Consider the following 17,806-nt stretch of genomic DNA (forward strand, 5'->3'; position numbering starts at 1 on the left):
GAACAGGTACGACTACTAACACTTTGTAGGGAAGAAAATCAAAGCATGAGATCAAGTAATTCACCCAATGCCATTCTGTTATTAAATGGTAGGGCTGAGACTAGAGCATGGACCATCTAATCCCAGAGCCTGCACTCCTGAATGATACATGAAATTACTTGGATAAAGGGTCAATTATACTAGAGATCTCACATTTCCTAGGGACTAAAAGTTACTTATGTTGTTGTCAAGGAGTCTCACTCTGTCTCCAAGGCTGGAGTGCAGTGGCGCGATCTTGGGCTCACTGCAACCTCTGCCTCCTGGGTTCAAGCGATTCTCTTGCCTCAGCCTCCCAAGTAGCTGGGATTACAGACACACGCCACCACACCTGGCTGTTTCGTATTTTTAGTACAGACAGGGTTTCACCATGTTGACCAGGCTGGTTTTGAATTCCTGACCTCAGGTGATCCGCCCACCTTGGCCTTCCAAAGTGCTGGGATTACAGGCATGAGCCACTGTGCCCCACCTGCAAGTTACTTCTGATTCACATCAAGACATGTTAGAGCCTTGGATTTATGTTGTCAATAAACACATTTTATTAGTTCCTTGTATGGATAAGAAGCTTCAAGTCAATGACTAATTCATGCCATATACACATATTCATTCCTGTTTTAGATTTTCTATTAGCAAACATCCTATTCAATTGTTGGGAGTTTTGAGTACATTCAGAAAATGAAACCCCACAATCACTGTTTACAACAAATGAGTACATATGAAGTTTTTCTAATAAAATGAAGCTGCTTGAAAAACAAAACATGCCTTAAAAATAAGAATGTACTCATCACTTACTAAGAATGTACTCATTATTAAACAACAGGCAAATCAAACTACTAAAGCGGCAATGCTCGAGATTTTGAGTTTCTGCCCCAAACTTGAAAATATATGAAATTAGATGGCCCTCAAAACTTTGAGATAAATGGATTCCACAGTGAAGCTGCCTATATGAGAACAGAATTACTCCTAGCCATTCAATCTTTGATGTATCTTATCAACCTACTTAAGCAATCTGTCAGGCAGAATAGGTAACAGTAAACTACAGAAAGGTGCCACAGAGGCAAAAACTGGCTGTGCCCAAATCGACACTGCAGAGCAGAAAATGAATGTATGGTTATTAGGTCTAAAACATTTTGAGCTCTTCAGTCCCACTGGCAAGATGTATTAAAGACAGATGCTCCAGGGAAACTAACAAAACAAGCAACCTTTTGATTTCAGCTTCCATATATGTCAGCTTACAGCGATTAGGTTGCTCACTGATTTCTGATGTTAACGTATCAGAATGTGATTCTCAAATTAGTATTATAGCTTGGTACCCAAGGTCAGAGAACATGCTGCTTTTCCAATGCATAAATTCTTGTCTAAATAAGCCCATCTTAACGGCGCATGAGATTAGCACCTACTGTCCTGTCAACTCATTTAATTCAAGTGTGAGATCTGTTGATCCCTCATCTGGGTAAAGGTAGTCAGTGAATCCTACTGCCTCCCAAGACAGCCTCTGAGGCAGTAATCAGGTTAGAAATACTGAATCCATGATTCTTCCTAACAGCCTCCAAATATTCTCAGCAAAGACATCCTAAATTTAAGCAGGTATGCTTTTCATTTGGATAAAATTGGAAATGGTATAATATCTTGAGAAAGGTTTTCCTAAGATGTTATCACATTAAAAAAGTTCCCATGTCTATAGTAAATGCAAAACCCTGAAATATCTAATCAACTAACTGTACTCATGAAGTGCATAATATTCATGCAGCTATAAGCAGTGGTTTATTTATTTATTTTTTTTTTTTTGAGACGGAGTCTCGCTCTGCCGCCCAGGCTGGAGTGCAGTGGCCGGATCTCAGCTCACTGCAAGCTCCGCCTCCCGGGTTCACGCCATTCTCCTGCCTCAGCCTCCCGAGTAGCTGGGACTACAGGCGCCCGCCACCTCGCCCGGCTAGTTTTTTGTATTTTTAGTAGAGACGGGGTTTCACCATGTTAGCCAGGATGGTCTCGATCTCCTGACCTAGTGATCCGCCCGTCTCGGGCTCCCAAAGTGCTGGGATTACAGGCTTGAGCCACCGCGCCCGGCAGCAGTGGTTTATTTCTAAGGTTGCCTAAGGAATACAAGTCAGCAATTTAAGTTCTCAAATATAAAGGAAAATGTGCTTGAAACCTTTTAAGGCAAGGGTATTTGGTACTAACAAAAACAGTTCATATTGGTTCTCTGAAAGAGCCCTCAAGTAGTCATTTCTAGTTCAAAGAGGATAGGCCAAAAAAGTTAGGTATTCTACGTAATATTAATACAATCTGTTGCTACAAAGTAATACAAGCAGCTACTCATGACATTCAAGAAATCATACCTCATGTTAGAAATTCCTTTTAGATGATTCTGAATAAGAACTTTAACCAGAACGAATTTGCACACACAGAGGAAGACCAAGGTGCACATTTAATTGCTTTCAAAGATAAACCTAGGGCTAACAGGACTTTTTTGGTATTTACATACCTGCAATTAGGCAACTGTGAGGTTTTACCATTACAGACTACTACTGCCTGTTAAGTAGGCCTCTTAAGAATGTTTCAGTGAACAAACCACCCCTTTGCTTTGGTTCTGAAAATACGTATTTTGAAATAGCTAAGGCAAATATTTAGAGGGACACAGCTCAATACTGGAAAGCTAGCCAGAAGAGGTAGAAGTAAAGCCTTTCTTTGCAACGTGCTTCTGTGTAAAGGTAACAAATCAGTGATCTAGGGAAAACACAACTTAAAAATGACTCACTCTTTTATAGGACGTTTAAAGATAATGCTTTTTAATATTTCAAATATATATATTTTTAAATCTCATCAAAAATGTTATCACCTTAACAGTACTTTGCACATGTGGAATTTCATACCTAAATTTGAGACTATTTTGGTTTATTTATGGCTACTTACAAGAGTCACAGTAATAATGTTCACTCATCAGAGTCTTTTTCTTTGGTAGAGCCTAGTGGGACCAGGCAGATGAACTGTTATGCAAATGAGATGGATAAAACAAATTCATGATAGTATGAATTATAAGGGTTTTTGTTTAATGGAAATAAAACTTAAAAAGGATTCTATATTTATTCCCATCGTTATTCTGGAAGCTTAATATCCTGTTCAGGGGTTAAGGAGTTTGAATAGCCCACACAATCCTGTAAAAACGACAACTGGCTGCCCTTTAATAAATAAAGTCATTGTAAAGAATTACATTTACAGAGTGAAAAGTGAATACATAGCATTTCAAATTCAATTTTGGAAGTACTAATAAGTACTGACCCATAACAATATACACTAGCTATCTTTTTAACTGTCCATCATTAGCACCAATGAAGATTCAATAAAATTACCTTTATTCCCACATCTCAAAACAATTCTGCAAATTCTTAGTGAAGTTTAACTATAGTCACAGACCTTAAATATTCACATTGTTATCTATGTCTACTGAAAATAAGTTCACTACTTTTCTGGATATTCTTTACAAAATCTTATTAAAATTCCTGGTATTATCACCCCCAATTATACAGTAGCACAACCACCTTATGTAGTTTTTACATGATAGCTCTTGTAGAGGTTTCACATCTAAATTATCAAGAAAGCCCTTCCCTCCCTCATCTTGCACTCAGCTTAATTCTATACTAGTCCTTGGATTATGTACCACTGTAAAAGTATAACTGTATCAAAATTACCATGTTTATGGATACAATATTATGCCATACAGAGCAACAAAGTTACATATAATGACAAAGATCACTAAAGTTATGCAAGACAAGAACAAATGTTAGGACATGCTAACTAGGCACAGTCCCTACAAAGAGGCTCCTAAGTACCCCAAGTTCAAATAACATTGACAAAATAAAGAACAATTATCTTTAAAAATTATAAAGCTATTAGGTAATTGCTAAATAAAGGTAGAGCACAAGATTAAACTCTAATATTTACAACTGCAACATACTTGAGTAAAATTACAATTGTGCACCTATCAGTGGCTTTGTAACAAAAATACAGAAAAAAAATTGTTTTCAGTTCAACAAGAGGTTGAATCCAATCAATCTCAAATATACTCAACTCAAAGATTTACCACAGAATAAATTCAAGATTAGCTGATAAACAAGAGCCATATTACTGGTGTTTAAGACAAAATCTAAACAAGTTAAAATCCAATGTTTGATCAGAAGTCAGATGACTGTGCAAACTTTACCTCAACAGAAATATACTGAGATGTGCAAACAAATGTAAAACCTCCACTAGTGGTTTGCCTGGGAGGCTGATCTCTTCTTTCTTACAGAGCTTCCTGATAACCATAACTATAAATACAGGTACAATGCACAGTCAGTAATCTTTTCTTTTTTATTTATTGTTAGAATATAAAAGAATTGAGAGAGCATAGGTTTAATTTCATTTTTATAAGGAAGACTACATTTACCTGAAAAAGAAATATGGCATCACACACAAACACGCTTCAGGGAAGGAGTATATTTAAGAATGTGGTGTCATTCTGAATGCTAAAGGAAAAGTGATCCCTGTTTACTGCTAAAATATGTAGTGTAAAATTCTTTAAAGGAAACAACTCACTAAGTCTCTACTAGGTAAGTTATTGTGAATTTAGTTTTCAAATCACAGTAATCCACATAACCATTATTAACAGCTCTGTTTCATAGAACTGCAACAAGCCAACAAACATTTAAATGCACTTCACATCAAGAGTATGTAAACTTTAGTTTTTCCTCTTCAAGCCTTCAGAAAGTTAGGGGCTATTTCAGCAGCCAATCTGGTCAGAACCTCTGAAGGCAAAATTTCAGTGCCTCACAGTGTATGTGACCATCTGTGGCACTGCATACACATCTGGTAGTGAAGTGTCCCCTATCAGTGGCTTCCAGTAAGGCCTAGAGTTTAAGGTTAACATAAAAAAAGTGCCACCTTTGTTTTAGATTAGTGATGGACTCTGACAAGATAAAATAAAGTTATTCTGTATATTGTTATACTTACAAGCAGCTCCAATCCTGAGTATTTATGGTAATATCTAAACATACAAAAATGTATGTACATTTTTCTCCACTTTCTTGTAAACAGTTGTCAGTATACTGTTTTATCCCTTTATCTTTGAAACATGCAAATCATATACAAGTATAAATACACAAAAGAAAACAATTTACACTCATTCAAAAGCCAAGCAACAACAAAAAATAGCTACAGTATTCAAATCATAAATAATGAATGCTTGAGGCATCTTATATTCCTAGAAGCAGCCAGCCATTCATCCTAATGTTCTTAGCTGCAATTGTAGAAATACTGAGTTTTGCACCTTCCATGCTTTTACAGTATTTATAACACTATCATATGTGGAGATAAAGACTTGTTTACTATAATCTCTTCTTTTCAGAATGAAGAATAAAGCAGCACTTACAAATATTGAAGCAGTGGCAGCAACAGCAGGGGTTACCACTGCTAGATTAGAAGGAATTTTTCCATTCTAACAATTTTTAAATTAAAAAAGTAAAGGAAAAATTGACCTAAACAAATTATTACATGTTCATTCCTTGGGCACTTAACAGCGAGTCCAGCATGTCGAATGTGTCTTTGTAGTCCATATGCTGGCTGCTTGTACTGTACTCGTGATTGGCATCAGGACCGTTGGTCTCCACTGGCTTCTTGTCCAGTTTCACGAGGGTGCTGAGATGTCCGTAGCCCACCTGGTATGTGACAGGGGGAGGAGGGGGTAAGGGATGGTTAAAAACAGAGTTGTGAGAGGATATATACTGCTTAACAGAGGAGGAAGAACTAGATGAACTACCTGAACTTTTGGAACTTTTGCTCATTTTGGAGTGGTGGTTGTGAGATGCATCATTGACATGCAGCCTCTTCCTTGAAGAGCTGGAGCTAGAGGAAATGCCATCACTGCTCAGGCCAACAGGACTCCGCAGAACAGTGGGTGGTATTCCGTCAGCACTGTGTTTACTGCCACCGCTGCTGCTGCCACTATGCGAGTGGGAATGCTTGTGGCTGCTGGTGTGGTGGCGGCTTGAAGGATGCTCCTTGTGCTTATCCTTATGGTCTCTGCTAATATGTGGGCTTGAATGCTTGCTCTTCCCACTGCCTTCATCAGAAGAGCTGTGTCTTTCTGAAGAGGAAACTTTTATTTTCATTTTCAGTTCTTCTTTACTGGCGCTTTTATCAGTGGGTGGTATTGGAATCCGTAATTTCAGTGATCCACTCTTTTCCTTTTTATCTGCCATGTATTTTTCAGTATTTGCAATGGGTATTTTCATTTTAATGGGAGAAGTAACAGAACTGCTGCTGGCTGCCTGTGACTGCCCTTGTTTGTGCTGCTGTTCTACCTGGGCAGCTATATAATGATCCCTTACATCAAGATCAAGAGTTTCTAGTTTACGCTTTTCTCTATATTTGTCTAAAGACATTTTCTGAGGAATTATTCCTGGAGTAGCAGAAATTGGCCCATGGTGTTTACTGCTCCCTGCTTTATGAGTATACTCTTGCTTAACAGAAGAATGATCTGAAATTTTGTCAGGTCTGTGATGTAATCCTGAATGCAGTGATATAGAAGGTCCCTGCTGGAAGTTGATGTTGTACTGGCTACCAGACAAAGATGTCTCCTGTTTCTGTGAATATATCTGTTCTGTCCTTGCTGAGTCTTGATGTTGAGGCCATTCCTGGTGTGATGACAAACCGTATGAAGTACTTGGCATTCCTGTTGCTAGCACTGACAAATTATCAGATGTATGGCTGTCTTGAACAGAAATATTTCCTGAATTTAGAGGTACTGGTGCAGGGAATGCTGATGTAGATGGTTTTTGAAAACTTGGGTTTGTAGGCACACCAGTGACACTATCTACTAAAATGGAATTCTGGACCAAAGATGAACCAAGAAGTGGTGTCTCTGATACCTGTCCATCTACTTTTGGTTTCCTAGCCGCCTGATTAGCCTATTAAAATAAAACACAGAAGAAGCAGTGATATAGAAAAATAATTTAATGCAAATTTCTTGTCTTATAAAAGTTATACATTAAAAACATTATATATTAAACATATGGAAATAAAATGACCTGGGGTTCAAGGTTTTAATGTTGCTAGTAAATAAGTGCCTTATTTAGAGGTATAAAAGAAAGCTATAAAAAAACTGAAAACACCAATTTTAGAATCAGATACAAGTTAAATCCTAGCCCAGCACTTGAGAAAGTAATTTAACTTGTTTAGGCTTCAGTTTCCCCATTTGTAAAATGAAGAGGATACTTTCGTCATAATCACTGTGAAAATTTTTTTAAAAGTATAATGTACTTTAGCAAAGTCCACTGGACTCAGTAGTTGAATATGTGAGTATATATAACTTGAGACACGCTGAATTATTCAGCAATACTGCAAAGATTATTTAACCACAAAAATTCAAACTGGTTAGCTATGTAAATATTACATAAAAGACTGAAATTCTGTTAAACCCTGTCAATTCTCTTACCCTCCAGTTTCGAATCTTCTTCAACCTATTAGGCGTTTTCTCCAATATTTGTAGAAACTCATGTGTTAGCTCTAAAAATAAAATTTAAATTTGAAACTTAGAAGGTGCCTTTAGGATTTAAACTTCTCTTAAGTGGGCTGTATTAAAAAGGAACGCTAGGAGTTCATCTACTTCACTTTTACCCTCCTATTCAATCCTCAGTATATACAGAAGTACACACAACTCTCAATCGGCATTTTCAAAGCTCAATCCTTTTGTAACAATTACTTTCCCTCCTGATTTTACTTGCTTAATTAGAATCTCTGGAAAATCTAGTGGCATTAAAAATAATCCCCCCCAATAAAAAAATCTTCATTAGGCAAACAACACAATAATTTTTGTTGCAGGCAAGATCTATCAATAGATTCTTTAAAATCTATTTATCAGTGGGTGGTATTGGAATCCGTAATTTCAGTGATCCACTCTTTTCCTCAAACAAAAGTTTGAGGAAAAAGGTTATTTGTATAATCCCAACGTATCTTCCCCACGAAATGTATTAATTACAAGAGAAAAAAATAGTGACTTTAAAGTGCAGAAACCACTTTAAGGATACCACTGTAACCAAGTGATCACGGTTGTCATTACCAGTTTTTGTACCCCTTGATATGATGCACCAAACAAGACCCAACCTACTTCTACAGTATTCTTGCTCAAACGGTATTCTTACGTTAACTTCAACATAATAATGAGAAATCATCAGACAAACCCTAACTAAGGAACACTGTACAAAATGACCATTATTCTTCTAAGTGTCAGTGTTATGAAAGACAAGGAAAGATTGAAGAACTGTCACAGACTGGAGAAGACTTGAAGGGACATGTCAACTAAATGAAACATGGGATCCTACAACAGGAAAAAATATGGAATACTGAATAAAATCTGTGCTTTAGTTAACAGTATTGTACCAATGTTAACTTCCTAGTTTTGATAATCATATATTGTTATGTAAGATGTTAGTATCAGGAGAAGCTAAAGGGTATACAGGGAACATGTAATATTTTGAATTTCTTTCTTTCTTTTTTTTTTTTTGTTAAATAACAGAGACAGGGTCTCGCTATGTTGACCAGGCTGGTCTCAATCTCCTGGCCTCAAGCCATCACGCCCAGACTTTTTTTTTTTTTGAGACGGAGTCTTGCTCTGCCACTCAGGCTGGAGTGCAGTGGCCGGATCTCAGCTCACTGCAAGCTCCGCCTCCCGGGTTTACGCCATTCTCCTGCCTCAGCCTCCCGAGTAGCTGGGACTACAGGCGCCCGCCTCGTCGCCCGGCTAGTTTTTTGTATTTTTAAGTAGAGACAGGGTTTCACTGTATTAGCCAGGATGGTCTCGATCTCCTGACCTCGTGATCCGCCCGTCTCGGCCTCCCAAAGTGCTGGGATTACAGGCTTGAGCCACGGCGCCCGGCCTATTTTTTAAGTCCTGAAAAAGCTTTAGATATCTGGTGGTAGTTAATATATAACCAGGCTGGAATAGAGCAGTGCCTTCAAGGCTTACTGCAGCCTTGACTTCCCGTGCTCAAGCGATCACCCCACCTCAGCCTCCCAAGTAGCTGAGACTATAGGCGTGCACCACCATACCCAGTCAATTTTTAACATTTTTTTGTAGAGACAGGGTCTATGTTGCCCAGCCTGGTCTTGAACCTCTGGGCTCAAGTGATCCTCCCGCCTCAGCCTCCCACAGTGCTGGGATTACAGGTATGAGCACAGCTTCCAGATTCAATTCTTTTTTTCTTTAGGCTGATGAATTCTTGTTTTCATTCTGTTCATTTGATAGTGTACTGACACTTTCTATTGTCAATTCAGACAACTGCCAACTTAGATAAATCCAAACTGTTAAAAATGTATTTTCTCTACTTACCATCTAATAATTCTAGAGTAACTGTAGGATCCACATATTCCCACCAATGCTTTCCATCAGTTGATACAGGGATCTCCCAATTGGACCATTTGCAAGCCAAATGAATGCATACACATGCTATCACTGTTGGTTTGTACTGAAGACAGAAGGTTGTAAGATGCAGACTGTTGCAGAGCAGGTTTGAAAATGGAGAGCCATAAAAATTCAAGTATGTAAAACAAAGAAAAACATTTACCAGTAAGATTAGAGCAAAATTTAAACTCTATCTTTAAGTCTAGAGTATACAACCTTATTAAATTAAAAGCTAAGTTATAAAATTCTAGTACTAAAAAATCTACATATAATGAACATTTCCCCTCACTCACTCCCAATAGTATATTACTACTACTAATATATTAATATTTAAAATTTGTTTTTACATCTAAAATTGAAGTATTTTATAAAAGGAGAAGAGGATAGTATATTTGCAATAATCACTACATAGATAACACTGTACATTTTTTGTGGTATTTTTCTTTTGTAATGTCATGGTAAATATGTAAATGTAAAAATAAAGACTATTTGTAAAACTGACAAAGTAATTTCAATGTCACAACAATCAGGGATTATCCCATCTGATGTGGCTTAATAGGCATTTACTTTCTTTAGTGAAGCAGAGAGAATTAAACACATATCTATGTAAACCTATGCCTTGTTTTTCGGCAAAGCCACAAAGGAAACTTACCTTTTGCCAAACAGCTTCAAGGCTCAATGTTATCAAATACTGCAAAAATACTACCTTTCTCCTTCCACTATATGCCAAATATGGGGCATGTTAATATGTGTCACAGCTGGTCTTTTCTAATCAAAGTTTCAACTTTAAGTCTTTTTATGTTGTTGTTCAGAATTACTGGGGATAGAGCTTAAATCCCAACAACAGATATTTGAGAAAATATAGCAGTATTTGCCAATCCGAAACTGTAAATAAAACTTATCAGTGTCACAAGAAATTAGGGACCCTACAAAGCTGGCGTGGTCCCTTCTCCCCAATGATCCACTCAAAAAAACAAATTTAAATCATTAATAAAATAAATATAGAACAGAATTATATATTAAAGGCTCCTTAAAACTATTCTTCCAATTCAGTTTCAATGATGGAAATGTTATCTGATCAGCCATAAATGCATACCATTTTTTACTCTACATAAACTGAAAAGGAAGGTTTTTTTGTTTTTAAAAAAAAAAAAAAAGGAAAACTTGTGTTTATGCAAATCCAGGCATGGATAGGACTTGACTACTTTTAACTTGCTACTAGTGGGTATTATCTGGAAAAAAATTTCAAATTACATAAATTTTATTTATTAAAAAAACTTTAATTAGAGTATTTTAAAGTTAAGACTGGATCAATGTGAAATTTTAAAAACTGTCATTTAACTATAATTGTAAACTGGAAATAGCTTTATACTTACCAAGTTGCTCGAATTTCTACGTTAAGTTTAGCTCTTTGTAATCTTTAGCTGCTATTCAGGCTACCAATTTTAGACTTATGCACTCACAAATCGAGAATATGTCATCAGAAAGCACCACTACACTTCACATTGTGCATTTAACCCCTCTGTGCCCAAAGTCCCTTGTACAATACACCGCAAAGCAAACAGGAAGGTACCACCACAGTAGATGGTCCAGTCTCCTGTTGCAACAAGGGTAAGAGACACATTGAGGGGGCCCTGCATTAAAGGAAGCTATAGTGTGCTACAACAGTGCAACAAAGAGGGTCAGGATAACAACCTGTTGGTAGCCATGAAATAGGATGTCTGTGCCAAATCCTTGCTTGCTGTAAGAAAAGAAAAAAAAAAACGAAGACAATACTATCAGCTTTAACGTGCTACCATCAAAAAGTTCTCAACACAACAAAAACTTCAAAGATTTGTACACAAAAAGTAAATTTTACTTACTACTTACAAATATCACAAGAGCGCCATCATTTTCTATACTACTGAAAATCTTCAACAACATTCACTCAAATGTTTCTTGCTATCCCCCAAAGATCTGAGAAACAAGCCGATTTGCTTTTAGCTAGCCAGTTACAAGGGCTAAACTTGTTACTAAGTTAAGCATCTAGTCAGCTAAAAGTTGCAATAAAGCATTCTCCTGGATTTAAAAAAAAAAAGAAGAAGAAGAAGAAAAGATTTTGAAGTCTAATACAAAATACAAAGAGTTGCCTGCCAGACTTAATCCTCAGTCATATTTAAGTTGGCTTAAATACTTCCATCAAAACAAAACAAAACAAAACAAACCCCCACCCCACAAAACACAGAGCACGAACTGCTCAGTTTTTCATCATGCTATTAAGCATCAACAGAGAATAAACCTAGAAACAGCATACGGGTATAGATACAGGAAGCTCCACTGTAGTTTATTTCAAATTACAGAATGTAATTAAAGACAAACTTAGGAAAGATACAGGTATTCTAGGGAGGGTCAGAATGCTTCAACACTGGTCCCCAACAGAAAGGCAATTTTTAATTAGCTTAAGACACTGAAGTTTTCCCTCCCCTTATTCTGCCTCTTAGTCTTCCCAACAGGGATGCCCTTGTTATCGTTTCCCTTTTTCCCAATTACATCCACAATCACTGACACACCTTTCCCCTCTGCTCACCTAGGATCAGTTTATCTCAACTCCACCCCTCTAACAGTCCTCAAATTTCTTCCCCCCCTCCCCTATTTTTTATTCATGGCACCTGTAATCCCTGCTGCCCCATGTGGATCATCAACATAAAGGTTTTACAAAAGGGACTGGGGTTTAGCAGAGTTGTGCTAAGGAAGAGTGTCAAAGCATCAGATGTCTTGGAGGCAGTGTGACTTTCCTGGTGGGGAGGGAAGGAGAAATCACAGAAGTGAAGGTCCCTGTAAAATGACATTAGCCAATTCTGCAGCAAAGTAGCATAATATCAACTTTCTCATGGGGGGGGGGGAAGACTTCACAGAAATCAAATTTATTTTCCCTTCCCCCTCGAATAAAAATACGTAGAGAAGGATAAAATAATAATTAAAAAATGCCATTAGTTTTCACCTAGGGATGTATCTAAATTCAGTGATCCAGAAACAGTCACTGTGCAATAGAGAAGAATAGAGGGGAAATGCTGTTAGCTGAAAGTTGTAAAAGAGTAAAGGAAAAAAAAAAAGACACTAAAACATGAAAGAATACTTTTAAAATGGAGTGAGATATATTCTATAGTTACCTGAAATGTTAGTCAGACAAAATGACATTAAACATATATATGGTTTGTACTCAAAGAATCAGTCACATTTTAACATTAACAACAACAAATAATCTCGTCTAAATATTTTGTTTTGGATATATCAAATTTGTAGTTTTTGTAAATGTTTTAAAAGTTACTATTTCATTTTTCAAGTAAACTGACTTCATGTCTCTCTAGAATTTTTAGTTGTAGGAGAACATGTACAAAAAATATTAATCTCTGATAAACAATTTAAAGTTGACTCAAATTTCACAACAGTAACCTGGAAATCCAATTTCCTAAGTTAATATTCATAAGTAATATTTTTAAACATATACTTCCTTCGACTAATGTTTCTTCAATAGGCTCTCAATTTAAAGCAAATTATATGGCTATAATGCTTATGAAGTTTAGCTTACCCTTTTTCAAGTTTTTAGAAAAAACTAACCCTTTTTTCTTAATTCAACATCTACAACTAGTTATGTATACAATTCTATGCTATACTGTAATATCGACATGAAAATGTGCTATGAAACACACTGATATAATCACGAAGAACAGGAACCACAGTTAAATATGCTCTAGCTTACAAATGATAATGTATGCTATTACAAAAAATACAAATTGAATTTTCAGACGTCCACTTCCTAATGACACTATCAGACAATTTTTTAAAAATTGTAGCCACTAACATAATAAATCATTAGGTACAAAATGAATTCAATTTAGAATGAATAAAATGTGAGAATACTTACATAAATACTAAAAACAAAAGACTTTCAAAAGTCTTACTCATTTTGTTTAGGATAAATCTAAAAAAGCTTCGTAGTAAATGAATGAAACTGCAAAATTCTATTTTCAAAAAGGAAGTAACAGAAAATGGCACACTACAGGTCCCAAGTGGCTGCTATGAATACGTTAACACTTGAAATGGAAACAGGAAAGTAGAAGTAAGAAGCAGAACAACATGCAACTGTGTAAAAAATGTTTCTAGGGACACAAAAGATACACAGGATTTATTTAGGAGTAGAAAAATGCTGTATCAGATACTACTAGATACTTTACAAGCAGTAAAGCAATACTTTTAAAAAATACTCCTGTTTATAAACAAGAGGCTTAACAGGCACATCACAAACTATATTTTTTATGCCCTATAATTATTTCTCCATTACACATAAAAAGGAAATAACATTTAGTAATGTCAAAGACCCTCGAAAAATACACTGAATCAATTTTAGTTTGCCCAAATGAATATGGGCAAAACACTTCTTCCCAAAAAATAACTTTTTGAGATAGGGTCTCACTCTTGTTGCCCAAGGTGGAGCGCAGGGGCATGATCTGGGCTCACTGCAACCTCCGACTCCTGGGCTCAAGTCATGCTCCCACCTCGGCCTACTGAATAGTTGAGACTGCAGGTGTGTGCCACCACAACCAGCTAATTTTTGTTGTTTTTTTGTAGAGATGCGGTTTCACCATGTTGCCCAGGCTGGTCTCGAACTCCTGAGCTCAAGCAATCGGCCTGCCTCAGCCTCCCAAAAGGCTGGGATTACAGGTGGGAGCCACCATACTGACAAATCTTTTAACAAAGGCAATTTTTATCTGAAAGGTCTGAGATTGGCCTCAAAATTCTTCAACTGTTATCACTTTTCAAAAAGTCAAAGTTTGACACAAACCTAAAATTAATATTGTTTTCTAGACTTATGCACTATTGGCCCACACCTGACTGAGAGAGCTCAATGGGGGATGGATAGAGTACTCATACTTGGAAGCCCTCCAAAGTTTTAGTGAAATGAGATCCTTACCTATGTTTAAAGGAAGTTAACATACCAGGTAGAATCACAAGTAGAAGCAGATGAATAGGCAGATGTAGAGCACTAAAAAGTAATGCTTAAAAAATGACATTTCCCCCTACTTTTAATGCAACCTAACAAAAGGATAGAAGAACAAAATAGCACCCAAATCAATTATAGATAATAAAAAGCATTAATACTTATCTTAAAAGTTTTAAGGATCACCTACCTCTTACTAACTGGGTACATTTCACCACATCTGTGTGTGGGTGTTCAATGGTGATCTCAAAACCTGAAATGATAAGCACTTTTTTTTTTCCAATCACTTACCACTACAATACTTGCCTGAGAAATGCCATAAACATATAATATATTCTTCATTATTAGGAAAAATCCATAATTAAAGTTTCTCATCACTGACATTCTCATTACTTTTCCAATGACAAGATATAATTTTTCAAATACAATGTCTCAATTATGAAAATAAAGTTAAAAGACCAAGGGTAAATTTATTTGAAATTCTGAATTATAAATGATTTGGGATTATCTTAAAGTTAAAAACAAATTAAACTCCTGGCAAATACAATTGTTAAGCTGGTCCCACAATTTAAGGACAGAATTCAACTACGTAATATCTTCCTTAATATTTCAAAGCTTTCTTTCAGAAGACATGAAAAGCACATTTTTCATAAACATTAACTGTTGGGCCACAGTGGTAGAAATGAGCTTTTAAATGATACGGCACTCTAGATCAAAGGGTTTCAACCAGTTATCTTATAATTATACTTCATTCATGATTAAAATCATATGACAAACCCTAGAGGTCTCATGACTGCTTAAACTACTCTTTCTAATACGAAAGATGAAATGTTTAAAAGCTTTCAACGTGCAATCAACCCTTAGGTGTGGCAGGGTTTCTGTTTTTATTAAAAGTGAAGATCACATTTGGTTGTCTTCAGAAGCAGTAAGTAAATAAAATCCTAACAAATGGGTAATCTAGATTTATAAAGTTGTTGTGTGGTCTATATATAGTTCTACTGTAATTAAATATGCAAAATACTTTAAATAAAGCCACAGAGGCATATCTTCTAAATTCTAATGTTCCCCTTAAAGTACCTTCTCATTCTCTGTGCCTAAGAATATGTCATAAACAATATGGATATTACATTATGATTTTATATAACTGCATTATATAATGATTTATAATTTTTCATTTTCAATTTTTTACCTAAATGAACTTTATAATTTTGTGTAGTAAAAAAATAACATGGTAAATCACTGGATTTGCAAGAAATAAGACCCTCACTTTTTGGGTATCTTTTCATTTTATAGAAACTTCAAAGAATTTACAGGTGACCTTTGAAAAACGCAGGGCCTAGGGGTGCCAATCCCCACACAGTTGAAAATCCACGTACTCCCCTAAGACTTAACTATCGTTGACCAGAACCTACTTACCGCTGAAGCCTCACTGGTAACATAAACAGTTAATCAACACATATTTTGCATACGTATCATATACTGTATTTTTACAACATAGTAAGCTAAAGAAACTATTAACAAAATCATAAGGAAGAAAAAATGTATTTACTAGTATTAAGTGAAACTGGATCATCATAAAGGTCTTCATAGTAGGCCAAGGAAGAAGAGGGGTTGGTCTCACTGTCTCAGGTTGGAAGACACAAAAGGGGAGGCAGGAAAGGCAGGCAACACGTGGTGTAACTTTACAGAAATATACCATAATTTCTGTCTTTTGCTGGCATTAAATTCTCTGGCTTTAGATCCTTCACCTTCCCTTTGCTTTAAGCTTCTCTCCAATCATATTAGAGTCCATAGGTATGCCTTTCTTATAGCAATCCTGCATTCACATAAAAGCTGCATTTTCAATATGAGATAAAGTGCAAGGTTTTTGTGCCTGCTTGTATAGCTGCAGTGATGGCTTCAAAAATGTCTTTTTCTTCTTTCACACTGAACCTTACACTGGATTCATTTATTCTGAAATGGTGGGCAACTGTAGCTACAGACCTCAATCTACAATACATATCAAACAATTCAACTTATTTTTGGTAACATCACAACTTTTATCTGCTTCTTGGGAGCACTTCCGGCATCACTAGAGGCACTCTGTATGAGTCCCATGGTATTAATCAAAGTTTCCAGTATTGCACTAAATACGGTAAAAATATGCCAGAACCTCCTTTTTTTTTTTTTTTTTTTTGAGACGGAGTCTCGCTCTGTCGCCCAGGCTGGAGTGCAGTGGCCGGATCTCAGCTCACTGCAAGCTCCGCCTCCCAGGTTTACGCCATTCTCCTGCCTCAGCCTCCCCAGTAGCTGGGACTGCCTCGTCGCCCGGCTAGTTTTTTTTTTTTGTATTTTTAGTAGAGACGGGGTTTCACCGTGTTAGCCAGGATGGTCTCGATCTCCTGACCTCATGATCCGCCCGTCTCGGCCTCCCAAAGTGCTGGGATTACAGGCTTGAGCCACCGCGCCCGGCCGCCAGAACCTCTTTTACTGCGGTATGTAACTTACTGGAGAGACAAACTGTTCAGAGATGACAAGTGTCACACAGCATTTTAAGTGGATACTCTTGCAATAGCAACGGGAGGTGGCTACAAAATTATCACAGTAGTACAGTTATGTATGTATTATGTATTAACGTTAATTTTATGTACCTTTACATTTGTTTGTTTACATTTTCTCTTAACTGCGAATAGAGCCACATATGCTCTGTGTTTGTGTGCCTAAGTTTTTAAAATTTTTATCTTTTAAAAATAGATTTATGTATATTTTATGGCAGTATATATTAAAATAGACTAATATCTATATATATTTTATGCATTCATGACATATCCAACTTTTTCTTAATTTTTTCAATATTTCTAGGCTACAGTTCACCTACAAGTTTTTTCATATTGTTGCAAATTTCTAATTTTCCAATATTATTTATTGAAAAAAATCCATGTGGACCAATGGAGTTCAAACCTGTGCTGTTTGAGGGTCCACTGTATATGTAGTTTTACAAGCTAACACAAGCTAGTTTTACAATGAAGAGTCTGTCACAATGGGAAGTTGTGACTGATTTATCATACTTCTATGCAACATCTGGGAACGGAGTAATAAATTTAAAAAATGACCAATTCACGATATGACTCAGATACTATTCCACGGCCACAGAATAGAGGTATGACAGGTAAAGGAACTTTTGCCCAAGTTTACAAAGCAAGTCAGAGGCCTACAGATTTTAACTCGGATCTCCCCAAAGCCCATGTTCTTCCTACCACATCCTAGTGGGTTCTTTCAGAACTAATATATGACTTTAGATAAACCATCACTTTCTTAGGCCTCAATTTCAGAAAACTGAGTAAGGTGAATGATGAGAGTAAATGAACTTGCATACA

The 17,806-nt window shown here is 36.4% G+C and overlaps 1 protein-coding gene across 5 annotated transcripts in view; it reads right to left on the reverse strand.

Annotated features, from left to right (window-relative positions):
- Nucleotides 1–2,804: 2,804 nt before the first annotated feature.
- The window catches only part of CCNT2 (cyclin T2), a 43,905-nt gene continuing 28,903 nt past the window's right edge, over nucleotides 2,805–17,806 (reverse strand). Inside the window, exons 5-10 of one of the 5 annotated variants that reach the window (XM_033231688.1) lie at nucleotides 14,641–14,703; nucleotides 11,168–11,213; nucleotides 9,401–9,564; nucleotides 7,508–7,578; nucleotides 5,831–6,980; nucleotides 2,805–5,729 (exon numbers count right to left, since the gene is read on the reverse strand). In XM_033231688.1, coding sequence (XP_033087579.1) covers nucleotides 5,662–5,729; nucleotides 5,831–6,980; nucleotides 7,508–7,578; nucleotides 9,401–9,564; nucleotides 11,168–11,213; nucleotides 14,641–14,703 — 1,562 coding nt within the window. In that variant the 3' untranslated portion in view covers nucleotides 2,805–5,661. Of the gene's footprint in view, nucleotides 6,981–7,507; nucleotides 7,579–9,400; nucleotides 9,565–10,848; nucleotides 11,214–11,334; nucleotides 11,531–14,640; nucleotides 14,704–17,806 lie in introns of all 5 variants that reach the window. The other 4 variants (XM_033231689.1, XM_033231690.1, XM_033231687.1 and 1 more) reach the window with 4 other exon arrangements.

Source organism: Trachypithecus francoisi, unplaced genomic scaffold (genome assembly GCF_009764315.1).
Source record: "Trachypithecus francoisi isolate TF-2019V2 unplaced genomic scaffold, Tfra_2.0 Lachesis_group13, whole genome shotgun sequence".
In the NCBI taxonomy this organism is placed as follows: domain Eukaryota; kingdom Metazoa; phylum Chordata; class Mammalia; order Primates; family Cercopithecidae; genus Trachypithecus; species Trachypithecus francoisi.